Source organism: Colletes latitarsis, chromosome 14 (assembly GCF_051014445.1).
Source record: "Colletes latitarsis isolate SP2378_abdomen chromosome 14, iyColLati1, whole genome shotgun sequence".
Lineage (NCBI taxonomy): Eukaryota > Metazoa > Arthropoda > Insecta > Hymenoptera > Colletidae > Colletes > Colletes latitarsis.
The window spans coordinates 28220290-28234401 of NC_135147.1; the positions used below are offsets into that span (position 1 = coordinate 28220290).

At 48.5% G+C, this 14112-nt stretch overlaps 1 protein-coding gene across 5 annotated transcripts in view; it reads left to right on the forward strand.

The window, feature by feature from the left end:
- Positions 1 to 7858, forward strand: part of Pxb (putative Hedgehog signaling attenuator pxb) — a 219842-nt gene extending 211984 nt beyond the window's left edge. For all 5 annotated transcript variants that reach the window (XM_076782453.1, XM_076782454.1, XM_076782452.1 and 2 more), the window contains 3 exons: positions 227 to 338; positions 2563 to 2907; positions 3214 to 7858. In XM_076782453.1, the coding sequence (XP_076638568.1) occupies positions 227 to 338; positions 2563 to 2907; positions 3214 to 3800 (1044 nt within the window). In that variant the 3' untranslated portion in view covers positions 3801 to 7858. The remainder of the gene's footprint in view (positions 1 to 226; positions 339 to 2562; positions 2908 to 3213) is intronic.
- The last annotated feature ends 6254 nt before the right edge of the window (positions 7859 to 14112 follow it).

A 14112-nucleotide genomic window follows, 5' to 3' on the forward strand; every position in this document is an offset into this window, starting at 1 on the left:
GACTCGTTCTGCTTTAAGAAAGAAGCGTTTAACAGACGCTAAAGGCTTCTCGTGCTTAAGCCAAGAGTTTAGAGCGCTAAGGGGCTTTCCTTTATTCCTTATTACGTCTCGCTTAGCAGTTTCTTCGCGGCAACCACGCGGTCCCTGACGCGGACAGTATCGCCCGTTCCGACGCCCTTGCACGATCAACTCGAAACGGGCTAACGATTTTTCATTCTCGCGACAGATGCTGGACGTCAAGGACACGAGCAGAGGCGTTTTCGTGTGCAGCAGTCCGGGTCCTGATCCTTACACGTCGCAGGACCTGTACAATCCTGTCTACGAGGAGCTCAGCAACGGTGAGTAGTTTAATCCATAATACGCTCCGATTTTTGTCGGCGCTCGATCCCTCCGCGCGAGTTTCCACGGAGCGCGGCGAATCTTTCGACGCTTCGGTCCCGCAGAAATGCAAATTACACGCTCTCCTTCTAGATGAGACTTGCCTGTGAGGACTCTGAGGAGTTAGGCGCGACCCTCGCGCTTGATCCTGCTGATAAAGAACATAGGTAGGAACCGAGCTCACGCTTTCAAGGATTGCCGCCACTAAGCTGGCTTAACTAGCGATTAACGTGTGACTAAATTGAATCTGGATGAACTTTGATATTAACTAAGGCTAACACTGACTTGCGACTTTCTTGTGTTTCGAACCCTCTGGCTTGAATTAATCGTGCATCCTCGTGACCGTTCCTCTCTACGTTCTCTAACTTCAGGCCAATCGATTGCCCTTCGTGGATGAACGATCCCGTAGGAAGACTGCAAGGTTTCGTCCATTGCTCGCGAAGAACTTGTAAAAGCTTTATTCTTTCGCCGGCGCTTATCTCCCTATTAATTCGACGAATGAAGTTCCGTGTCTAATCTCTGCCAGAATGGAATCGGAAGCTGTTCATCTTCTTCCCAGTGTATCTTGTTCCTTTCCCGCGGCGAGTATCTTGATAGCCTCCCTCCCCCGGTGTATCCATCCACGCCGCTTCTCCCACTTAGTCTTTAGTGGAAGGAGATAAGCGTGACACGACCTCTGACTTATACTTCCCATTAGCCGGATGGCTAATTAGCATGGTGATGAGACTTTCGACGTTTGACGAGGACGCGGTAATCGAATATACATGCTGCGGCGGCGCGCATCGTTCCCTGGCCCATTGTGTCTGTGTATTTTCAGGCTCGTGTCGTACAGCCACGCACACAACAGCCGCGCGGGAACGAAAAGGGCAGCTCGAACCGATCCATTTGCCCTTTGAACAGAACGAATCCATGTAACCCATTACGCGCACACTGCGTCGCGAGATCGTATAATTTATCTTGGTTAACGTCACCATGAGGTGGTCTTGTCCCAGCGGATCTCTTTTCGAGCAGAAAAAAGTTTGGCCGAACTCGCGGAAAACCTTGCAACTTTTTACTCGTCGACGACGCATCGAGGAAAGCCGAACTCGAGGCTCGCGCGGCGCAAGTCGACCGTGAAACACAATGCGGCCGCCGCGCGAGGGGAACGTGTATTTTGCGGTTTTTGAATTATTTCGCGCGGTAACGAATTCCTCCTCGTTTCGTGGAATTTACCGTCTCTGGGGAAATCCTGGCTCGCTCGCCATCCCTTCGACCGCCGAGCGACAAACAAGAAAAGGTACACAATAACGGAGATTAAAAGTGCAACCGCGGTAAACGGACAAGTATTTGTTCCGTTCCGCGGTTTTCCTGTAAACAAGAACGTACACGACAGGGCGGAGATGGAACGACGATCGCGAGCATTCGTGCAATTGTCAAAAAACGTACTTTGACGTCCATTAGGAATATACTCGATAAACGTAACACGTCGGACAGTGTAGCCGCGAGGATTCAGAACGCGTCTGACCAAGAACGTCCAATATCACTTGTCCGAGAAACAACGTAAATCGATCACTTTTATACGCGCCTCGTTTTCGTCTTGCTGTCGGTCGTTCACGACCAAGTTAAATAATTGGAACCGTGTAAAAATGGCATCGAGGATTTCTATTTTGATTTCAACTGCGAGTATGTTAAGCTATTTTAATGAACCTGACGTAAACGAACCCAGCTCTCGTTAGCGTCGAATTGATACGCGCAACAATAGGATCGGTTAACGATCGCGCGATGACCATAGACGCAAGAATCACGCGAGTCAATTACCGGGATTAAAAACTGAAAACCGCGACGAATCGAAGCTGCGGAAGGTAGGAACAGTGGTAATAAAAACGTAAAATATTTCGACAGTGTCGTTTAAAAACACGAGGACGCGTCAAGCGCGAAACACTCGTCGTTCTTGAACTTCTAGCCACCTTACTGCGAAGAATCGATCCTCGTCTCCTCGACTAATCGATCCTAACGACTCATTGAATATTGGAAGCACGGTAGCTTGTAACGCGACTCGATTCGATTTCATCGACGGGCGAGATGGTAACTTTGACGCGAGGAAGAGATTGCCAGTTAATTAATTAACGTACCGTCCAATTAATTATCGTTGCCGGGGCAAACGACGTATACCACGGATGCTGATGAATTATTCATTCGTTCCAGGGGACCATCCGGAAACGGACGAGGAGAGCGAGCTGAATGCTCGGAATCGGCTGCACCATCATCATCGGCATCATCATCGGCCGTCGTCGTCGTCGAAACCGGCCAGCGAGGACGAGTTCGCCGAAGACGAGCTATCGGTCGGCGAGCCGTCCGAGGCCAGGATGCTGACATCGAGTGGGCCAACGTGGGGCACGTGTCCGGCCGGTGGCAGGCCACCGCGAGAAAGACGGGGTCGAAGCCCCAGGAGCCTCGACAGACGCAGACGAGACAAGAATCACGACGTGGGAGAGTTTCACGAGGGGATGCTGCTGGACGCGTTGCTTCAGCTCTATCCTAGCGTCGCTGGTAAGCTATTTACGTTTCGAATTTCCACCGATTTACCTTCGCCGCGCGAAACAGTCGCTCCTACTTTGACTCGTAACCGTGAAACGCTTCTGGAATAGATTCTACTAGGTTAAATTACGCGTTCGATATGGAACTGGCCGTACCTTTCACGTTCTATAACCAGTCCCTTGTTCCATTAGTTCGCTGTTGCGTGCATCGACGCGGTAAAGGGACCGTTCAAAGACCGGAATTTTCGCAACAACTTCGACGCTTATGCGCTTATCCCGCTACCGGTTTTATTAATTAACGGTGGACGTTGATTTTCAGGCGTAGCTGGCACCCGAACGAATAGCAATCATCGACAACAGTCCGTCCCGTCGGTGGCCCACAGGTTACCCTACTTTGTGCCCCCGATGCCAGCGACCCAAGCCCTCCGTGTCGAGGAGAACCCGTACGAGAGCGTGCCGGTGCTCGGCCCTTTGCACCGCTACTCCAGCCAGGGCAGAAGCAACAAGGACAGGTCTCGTAAGTCGAACGACAAGTACAAATACTCCGCGCAGTACGGAGCGGACTATTACGGACTCCAGAATCAGGACACCGTTCCGGTGTACACGCAAGTGGGCGCCGAGTACTCGGACACCTATTCCCAGCCTACCGATCGTCTCTACAACGAGGATAAGTACACGCAACCGGTGTACTACGGGCCCAGAGACGGCGAGCAGATCGCTTCCGGTCGATTGTACCAAGGCCAGCCGGACAGTAGTTTCGGCAGCGACAGTGGGTACAGCCATCACACTTCCGGTACCACCGGTACCACCGGCACGCGTAGCAGCAACTCGAGGACGAACCACAGGAAGGACAAGCATCGAAACTCCCATCATTCCCATCACTCCGCGGATTATATCGTGTCCTAATGTTCGGTCGCGGGGAACGTTCGCGGAGGAAGATCGAGTTCGAGAAGAAGATGAACAAGAAGCTCGTAATACTTTCTTAAAAAGTAGTGATCCCGCGTTTTGTTTCGCGTATTTATTTTAGATGTCGTTTTTATCGTTCCCTTCCCTTCCCTTTCGTTTATTTTTTGTTTCCTATTTACGAAGGAGAGTATTTTATTCTCGTACGCGAGGCGACGGTGCTCGCGTCGTTTAATCGTTGCGCGTGATATAGCGATTATTTTAGTATTTTTAAACGTATCGTGAACTGCAAAGGACCGTACCCGATGGAAGAGACATTCGGAGTACGATCGAACGACTCGAACATCCGACACAGAGCAATAGAAAGACTGTAAACGCGATGGTTAAGACTATAGGGGACGAGGGGGGCGAATAGTCACGCAAACAGTGATCTCTTAGTGATTTAGCAAGACTATTTAACAAATTATTTGTAATCTAATGAGACTCAGGCTGGTACCAAAGGACGCTAACAAGTACTTCGACTTTTTAGCCTTCTAGTTTATAATTTATACAAGTAGAGCTACTCGCGAGACGATTTTAAACGCTGACGAGTTTCGTGCGAGACGTGCGACTACCTTTCGGAAAGCGAAAAGAGAAAAATGTAAAAAAAAAACAAACGTTAAAACGAGAAAAGAAGAAGAAACGGGAAAACAGTCGGAAGAGATTAACCGATCCACTGCCAAATAATCCTAAATAATAATCCGCAAAGACTGCCCACGATTTAGAAATATCTGCCAACTGGTTTCGTACAAACAATTTGATACGACCACGCGAGAAGAGAATTTCGTCCCGCGCGCACGTTCCCACACATCAACGACCCGACTGTATAATAGTACCTAAAAAAATTTTCGTGCACCTAGCGACTCACAACGAAACCGTAGCCACACGCGTACGCAACGCGCTCACTCGCATACACAGAGACATAGTAGTTTTCACCCAGTATAATAAGCACGCTCGTCAAGTTGCAATTCTTTCCTTCGTCAATTACAAGCGGTAATTATCGTTGCACGGACAGCGTAACGTGCAGGCGGAAGCTTTTCGTCGAACGCGTAACGCTCGGAGGGGAGCCCCCGTATTTACAATCTCGCGCGAGGCCGCGGCGCGTTTGAATAAGAAAAACTATCAAGAAAGGAGTAAAGGCGGGTCTTTCGCAAAAGCCTTACTTTTGCAAAGTCTGCTTTTGTAAAGAGAATACATAGTGTTCCTTCAGCGAGCCCTCTCCAGCTCGTCCGACATTCTCAAAGCTCCTCCACGGCAGATGGTTACCCAGAAGCTGCAGACAACAATTCGTTCGCGTATTGCGACGTTTCCTTTCGCGACGGATCAAGCAACGATGGCCTGTCGTCTCTTTGAATACACGAAACGACTCCTTTGATGGGATCGTCTTTCTGAATATGCGTTCGCGGAAGGAACGAGACGCGCGCGACGGATGACGTTAATAATACTCTCGCAGAATGTTAGCCTTGCCCCTTTCAACAGACGGATATTCCGCCTCGAGTAGTATTGACGTTATCGCGCGTTTCGACGCGTACGCGCGCGACGATGAATTTCTAACATTTGGTAGTCGCACGATTTTACGCTCGCGAGACGCCTCGATCACTGCTGCCAGAGAGACAGACCAAGACGAGAGGAGGATAATCGAAGGACAGTGTTCTTGCGATGGTCGGAACGGTATCGATTCTCTATCGGAGGCCACTCTTCTCCTTACGAGTCGAGATTTCCGCTTTCGAGTCGTGGCTACTCGTAAGACGGATAAAATGGTAAAGGATGGAACCAAACTGCTGGATGGTGGAGATAGCGAACTTGGACGATCTCGTTCCGACTATAGACTGTACACCCGCTGGTACATATACGGAGTGTCTCATCTAAACCAGCCCACCTAAATGTCTTCACCAATCGCTACGATACAAGAAATATTTTTAGACCATCAATGTCCTTTTTGTTGACTGCGTCGGATCTTGACAGGACCTTTGACTTGTACGCTTAAAACGATACATGGAATTTTTCCTTTTGGTTGGGGGAGATATTTAAATGGTACCAGTTAGGCGAGACACCCTGTACGTACAATATACAGAAGCAACCATATACATACTGTAAGTGTAAGAAAGTAGTAAACTATTCGCGAGCAACCCCGTGTAAATACGAAGCAGGAAGCGAAGGGGGAGGGTGTGGGAGAAGCGTCCGTATTCCTCCGATGTAGCATAGCTGTATCATATCGTTATCAAGCATTCTCGTGTGCGTGAACGTGTGACGTGTGCCATGAGCAACAGAGATCGAATTTAATATATATATATATATACATATATATATAAATATATAAATAAAAGTGTATAATTTTTAAATTATTTATAAAGAGCAACGCGTCGTATGGCGCGGACGTGTGAGAGGTGAGACGAGAGTGAGATGACAAGGAATGCAAGAGAAAGAGGAAGAACGATTGAAAAAATGGCAGAAAGTGGACATTGAATAATTAAAACGGACCGTCCGGAAACGATTTTTTCGGATTTCCGTGCACCTCCCTTCCGCTTCTTGACACTGTACACTCTTTAGATGCATGTAGAGCGAATTACCTCGCGACAAAGAAAAAGATCACTCTGTTGTAAATATAATTTTATATGTACGACCCGGAGAATTGGGTGTGTATCGTGGCGGAAACGCTATCGGACACGCGCGCGCGGAAAGACCACCCTCTCGAGCACATCCCCTGGCTTCGAAATCTGTTTCCGGTCTATCGAACGGTGAATTCGTTAAAATTGAAGATTTCGTTTATTTAATCGGCTTCGAGAGAACGAACAAATCCTGCGGGTTTACGTCGTGAATGCTGCGACGCGTTTCAAAATTTCCAACGCTCGAAGGAAGAGTTCGCCGGTCGGGTACGGCGAGCGCTATCGATTCAGGGGTGCTCGAAAGGGACGTGGGGTTGGCGGGCGAAAATAAAGGTGAACCGTAGGTGGTATTACACGTACTTATATCGCGGGGAACGAAAGCGCACGACCAGTCACGTATGATCAAAGATGCGTACAATCAAAGAGTGCGAGAGAAGAGTTGACGGCGTTCGCGGCGCGAAAACGCTGTTGCGTCGAGGTAAACGCACGACGGAATTAGACGAGGGACAAACGCTTTTTGTACGATTTTACGTCCATGTTAGTCAAACACGTTTTTCAAGATCGTTTTTTATATATATATGCGGTATATAAATATCTATACAAAGACACGCGTGTACAGTAGGTACGACGAAACCTAATTTATTATCATTGTTCTTATTTAAAGTAACGGGAACGTCGTTGTGTTCCTCCCCTGGCAGCCTGCAATCTGTATTCGGTACCAAGTACTTTGTCGCAATCGAAGAATTGTTATATCGACGCTAATGCGAATTACATATAGACGCACTGATTATTATTATTATTATTACTATTATCCATATTATTATTATTATTGCTGTGCGTCGCGATCGGAGATAACAGAGATATTTGATTTCGCCTTTCGTTTCTCGTTCCTTGAAGGGGCAAACGAGCGTCTAATGTTAAGGAAGCGTAAGAACGGACGGGGGATTCCTTTCCCATTATCGGAACGCGTATACGAGTTACGAGATTCCTTATTTATTGTTGCGTTCGAAACGGGAGAACGGGGATGTCGCGTTCCACCCCCTTCAGTCTCGCTAATTTTAGCTGCGATTTAGCAATATAGGCAGAAAGAAGCAGAGGGCAGAGAAAAACATAGGCACTAGAGTACCTCGGAAAATAACAAGTAGCACTCTTGAAAGTTAGCTTGCACGGGCGTTCTCCTTTTCCATCGTACCGTGTTGCATTCGAACCGTGGATGATCATGGACGGGATGAGTCAAAGAACGAATAGAATACGGCAGAGATCGATCGGCTTAAAGGCGAGCGGATGAACACCGGTGAATCGTAATGGGATCGTAAAAGAGCGCGTGAAATCGGCCCGATCGACGGGGAGAACACCAGCTCGCAGAACAGGGTAACTAGCTCTAACGTCTATCTCTTACATCACTTAAGAAAAGAAAAAAAGACTCTATCACACTCGTTCACCTTATGGTACCACAGGTTCACTCTAATCACGATTGTCGGCCAAGGCTAACTCGAGACACTATCACACCTTCGTACTAATAAACGATTTACTATTCAATTTCACCCCTCGTCTACGTCATTTCATCCCCCGATGAAGCGCCAAACGACGCGATTAGTATCGTTTAACCGTCTCGACGCTTTGACGACAACGAACAACGTTTCGCCGGCCAATTAACGGTGTTACGGCGAGATTCTTTCTACCGGAATCGAATCGAACAATTTCATCTAGCAACGTTGAAAAATAAAACTCGTCAATCGCCGATGTTTAAACATTAATCAGCAGGAACGAGAGGAGCGTGAGTAATCTGTAACAACATCGAACGACGTGGGATAACTCGACCGCGGGTCCAATTTTGCACACATGTTTTCCATTAACCGCACATCGGTTAGCACGAATGCAAATCGCGAAATCGTTCGTCACGAAATGAACTTTTCATCGTTCTGTGCGCGTTTACGAAATTCCGAAACCCGCTCAAAATGGTGGCTAGCGTAACTCCGATCGAAATTGCATCGTTAACGACTTGGAGATAGAGTTTCGATCGCGAAACTGTGCCAAAAATCACGGGCACTTCGTTCCGCCGAGGTCCAGACATTTGCCCCGAAAAAAAAAAGAAACGAAATCGGAAATCTGATTAAGCGTTCGTGGGACGACCACGTATCGCGACGAGCAGAGCCATCGATCATAATAGCCGTGGTGCGCCCTTTCGTTGAGGAAGTATTTGACGGAAACGGAACTAATTGATTGCGGAAATTAACAATAGAGTCCGCCGATTTTTAAGACGCTTAGTTTCAATCTTTCGGAGCAGGATCTTTTCGAGGACTCCGTTAGAATGCCGGGCCGCTGACTCGGAAGGAAAGGATCATTATTAATTAAGGTAAGCGGAAAAGAAATTAATTATCGTTCCTTAAGACAACGCGAACGGCGAGAAAGCTTTGCGCGGGAATGAAAAGGTGCGAGAAACGGGCAGCTGGATGCAAACAAGAGCCGCATGACTGAGCAGTCCGCGATGATCAATATTAATGAAAATCAGACGCGAAACGGGAGACCGTGACGGGCTGCTAGCGCACAAAATGCCGCGTTTCGTTGCCTTCTTTCCAACGACACCCAGCTCTGTCGAGCTTATTAATATACCAGGTGTTTCAGATTTAAATGGTACGATTCGAGGTACGAAGGTAGAGAGCATAAAACAAATAAATTGTTCCTCCGGACGCATGTTCGCAAACGCCTCGTTTCGCCCGCTTTGAAATTTTAATGGACTGGCTGATCGCGAGCGAGCATCGATTAATTTTCAGCGCGAGATGGATTCGATGATTTTAAAATGGCACCGTACAAAGAGACTGCTTTGAAATTCGATTTAATTCGGGTTTGATGTTCTCTCGCCGGGCGGAAACAATTTTTGCGAAATGAAACGGGTCGCGAGGGGTCGTAGACGAGAAGAACTGGCCAAGGCAAGACGAAAGAGAGCATCGAGCGCAAGGAAGCGCCGAAAGATAAAGTTGGGGGGGCAAAAAGAGAAACGTTTCGTAGTGGGGATGAAATTAAAAGGTCGCGGAGCAATATAAAGGTGAAAGAGGGAAATCTCGGAGTTGAACCGTATCTTGAACGGCTTTCAGAGGCCGAAAGCCCGATTCGCCCGGTCGCGGATCGAGAGTGGCGCGTTGGGACAACTTTCCGTATGCAAAGGCTTCTACATTTTTGAGGGGCACAGTCACACCGTGGCCTAGTTCTTTTTGTCTTTTTCGCCGGTCTGGCTTGGTCCTCTGGGAAGATTAGAGACGTCGATGAACCGGCACGTCGAGGGTTGGCCCGCAATTAACGCGCGCTCCTCCTCCGCGGTGTGTACACGCGGTGAATGCGCGCATCTCAGCGCGTGGCCGCCGGTTAAAGCGGACCAAGACGAATGCGAGACCAAACGAGAAAGAAAAGCCACTGGCGACACTAATTGCGCAATGGACGAGTGGGCCTCGGCCCTTCAGAGAGGCTTTCTCGCGTTCTAAGGAGCGGGCTGAAAAGGAAGGTGACGGCGCATCCGGACGCTTACGGTCCACCTTGCGGCCCAGTGTGCTCGTTCCGGCCGTTTCAAGTGCCGTACATAATGTAACCGCCGGTGTAATGAAGCTTTCGTACATTTTCCCGCGATAATCACTACTCCGGAGAGCCCTCGTCCGCGGACAGAGTGGAACGGGAACACGGGGATCCTCCTCTCCCCTCGAAACACCGCCAAACAACGATCTTTTCCTTCGACTAATACCTACTATTTATTTTTAAAACGCATCTTCTACCAAAGGCTTAGTTAGAAGGGAAAATAAAATAGCCATTACTTACCTTCGTGAAACCTTTCGCAGCTTCGCTTTTACGATGTGACCGTTTTCATATCATGTTTTAATTAATCCCTTAATTTATATTGTACACAACTCGGATGCAACAAAGATGTACAGTATAAGCTCGTTAATTCGGAGTAATTGGGGTGGAGGTGATTTGAATTAAGCGATAATCCGGATTAGCGACGTGGAAGGTAGCATGAAAAAACATGTAAATTTGGAAAATTTAATAATCTTGTAACTAAATACAGATACATTGACCGAGAGGCAGCGTCTGTAGCACTATCGTACAATCCTGAATACAGAGCTCGATGCGAAATAGGTTTCTTTTACGACAGCTATCGTACAATATTACAACGAATTTCGAAATAGTAGAGGATAAAAAATATCATTTTTCGCGGTACGTGTCGAAGCATTCCAGCAAACTGCTCAACGATAAAACACTCGAATCTGTTTCGTGCTGTTGAATAATTGCAACATGGAGAAAATACAAATATAGTAGATAAAATGCATAAATCGGGTTCGAGAAATTGAATCGGGGCTACGTAGTAATTTGTAAGCGATCGTGGGTAGCGACAGTAGGGTTTTTGGTGGGCCAATCGATCGATCCCGAACGCGATCAAGTTTCGTTGCGTTTCCTGTCGGATTCGAGGAGAAGACCCGACGGAGGAGAGAGGCTGGATGAATCGCGGCGCGAACGCGGTTTAATCCCCGAATGTCGGGACGTTTTAAATTTCAATTATAGACTGAGAGGGGTAGGCGTGCGAGCCACGTCGCTCGTACGTGTAAATACGCGACTCGATTGTCCGGTCGGTCAATAAAATGCTGCATTCTGAATATATATCGCGGCAACCAAGCCGGTGTCAGGCGCGGTATAGGGTGGAGAGGGGAACGTCGCTAATAATTAAATGCCGGCCGGATTGGTTCGAACGTTGTTTTAATCCTGTCATTACCCACAATGACGATAGCACCCATGCCGCGGTCATTCATTGAGGCGAGTCAATTACGGAAGAGCATTATCGAGTTTCGAAGGGTGTAAAACGGGAAATAATGATATTTTGATCGTGGCCGCCCTCTCGACGCGTTTCGATCGCGTTTCACCGTTGTGAACCCTGTGTCAAAGCGGCGAAGTAACAGAGATCTGTGTACACGGTCAAACGCGTTCACTGATTTATGCACGACGACGAGTGTACCAACGTAATTCAACACGATCGAATGGTCTGGATAATTCGACGGGAATTTCCTCCGAAATAAAGAAGGCCCGATCGTTGATGAAACGGCACTTTTATCAGCGCTTCGCCAAACCCGATAATTAATCCCCGCAACAAAACGCGTCGATCTCTCTTTATTTACGGACCAGTGAATTTCTGGCGAATGTTCGGTGGATAGGTTTCGAGGACACCCTGTATATGGCGAGCCCCCTGTAATCTTTCACCGGGGCCCTCTATCTCCACCCACGGCGAGCAATGCAGTACGTCTTCCACACGGGCCTCGTTTTTATTGGCATCGCGTGGTGGTAATTAATAACGGCGCGATGCCTACCGGTGGTCCGATGCGTATAAGGTACATTGGCTGTGATTTATGAAAGCGTAATGAAGCCTGTTCCCCGCAGGAGCCCCGAGGACCGAGGGGATGTACGCGGTTGGTAGATCCGCGACGAACGAGGCGAAAGGGAGAACGGTCCAAGGAGAAACTGCGGGAGATACTTCCTCCTTGGGTGCAATAACGCGTGTCTGACTAAGAAGGGAGATCTCCATCTGGTAAAGATGTCTGACACTGTAAAGCGCGTATCCTGCGACTGAAACTACCCGCCTATTCCCCCGGACAAAGGGAACGACGCCTCGCTTCGAAATCGTTCTCTTCTTCTTCGCTCCTGCTTCTTGTTCGAACGAGGGGAGTATCGTCCGCGTGAATAACGATCAAACGCAAACTCCACGCTCACGGGTGAACGAAATAAACAAGCTAGAATTAAGTAAGTGACTCGTATGAAATCCCATTTAATTCTACTTTGCTTTGCCAACTCGAATTCTCGCTTCCCCGGCCGTAGATCCTCGGATAATCAAAGATACATTCGACGGTGAATTTAAACTGCAGCTCCGAGACGATACACATTTGCATTCTTATCTTCTCCGTGGTACCGGCTAGACGGGGAGAAACTTCCGAGAGGCCACGCGACGCGAAATAAGGCACCGACGCTTTAGAGCAACCATCCTCCCAGGGAACACCAGTCGAAAGAAATTGGTCTGACGAAAATTTATGCAGGTTCGTGTAACCGGACACGATGTCCACGAGCTACGTAGCGCGACTCGTTTTATATTCTGTGGCTGGATGCCACGCAGCCCCTACCGTCCTTTTTCCGGCTGATTCTTTTTTAAAAATTCACCGAGACCTCGCGCGATCGACGTCCCTTCCTCCCGAATGATACTAAGACGATGCGTCCTGCGTCACAACGCGCGTCGAACGATCTCAGCTCTATCGTTAGGTAACGTGCTCTTTGCTCGCGTCTCGGACCGTAAGGAAATTTACACCGTCGAAAAACGAGAAGAACATGCGATGGGCGTTCACCGTAATAAAAGAAAAAACTCACCTCTGGTGGCGAGCACTCCGAACAAGTTACACCGTACAGAGGGAGATACTTTTTACAGGGGCGACCCGCAATTTCCTCGGGACAAACTTGCCCGTAATGGGCTGCATACATCATACTTATTCCGCATGAAATAACAATTAAGTGCATTAATTAACAATAAACGAGGATTTCACCAGGGTCGTGCGTCTGCGAACGCGACTCGTATAAAATGCAGAAACGCGTTCAAACCCCTCCCCTTTAGTCGGATAAACACCCAGGAAGAAACGACCGTAGTCGAGCAACTCGCGACATAATGAAGTCTCTCTTAATGCACTTTCGGACGTCTGGTATTTAAGAATGTGAAGGATACCTTAAAATGGTAACCCGCGGGACAGTAGTGGTTCGTAAAATGTACAAAGAATCTACCGCCTTGAAAAAAGGAAAATGCAGCGACTCCGATACTAAAGCGATCGTTATCCAAGCGGTAACCGTCGAGTGGTTGCATCAGCATCAAGCGTTCCTTCCGGAAAGAGTCCTTAATGCAAGCAACCTGGTCGCGTCGCACGATACAATGACATTTATCGCGCCGCGACACGAAACTCGTGCGATTCCCCGAGTGCAGGAGCACCTCTAATTGCGCGACGTACTTTTATTCGTACGTTTTTGCCTCGCAGCGGCGTTCCGTGAGTCGGCCCTTCCACGCGACCACGCCATTTCGGCGAACGGAAGGAACGGCTGGCGGCGGCGCGCGGTTTCAGACATCCCGGACTAATTTTGCGGTTCGCCGTTTTAGAAGTCGTGGCCGTCCCGAATGCGACTCGAAAAGAGGCATTAGGTAAATGGAAAATTGCTCGCATTCCTCGTGCTCGACGATTAAAACATATATTTCTTTTTTTCCTCTCTTTCTCCCTCGGCGGCGAGAAACCTTCGAACGAAGGTTCTCGAATAATTACCCGGCACGGCGCGCTGCCCGAGCAAGTTCCTTCCGGGACGGACGAGAAGGTAGAAACGAAATTACCAAATTGCCCTCGAGCAACGTCGGCGAAAGAAGCACGAAATAACAGTCTCGATGGAAATAAAGCGGCCATTCCAACTTCTCGATATCAATCTCGATGGAAAGGGGTGTCGTATCGCGTAGTCGGTATCAATCGCGAGGCAGACGGCGTCGGTCAGGCTGTCGTTGCCGGTGAAAATAAAAGAAAAAGACGGTGTCGACGAAGCGACGCAGGTTTTGTCGGAGACACGGGGTGGGAAACGATGGGGTGAGACTGTCGCGGCCGCGGAACGACTCCGTTTGTCTC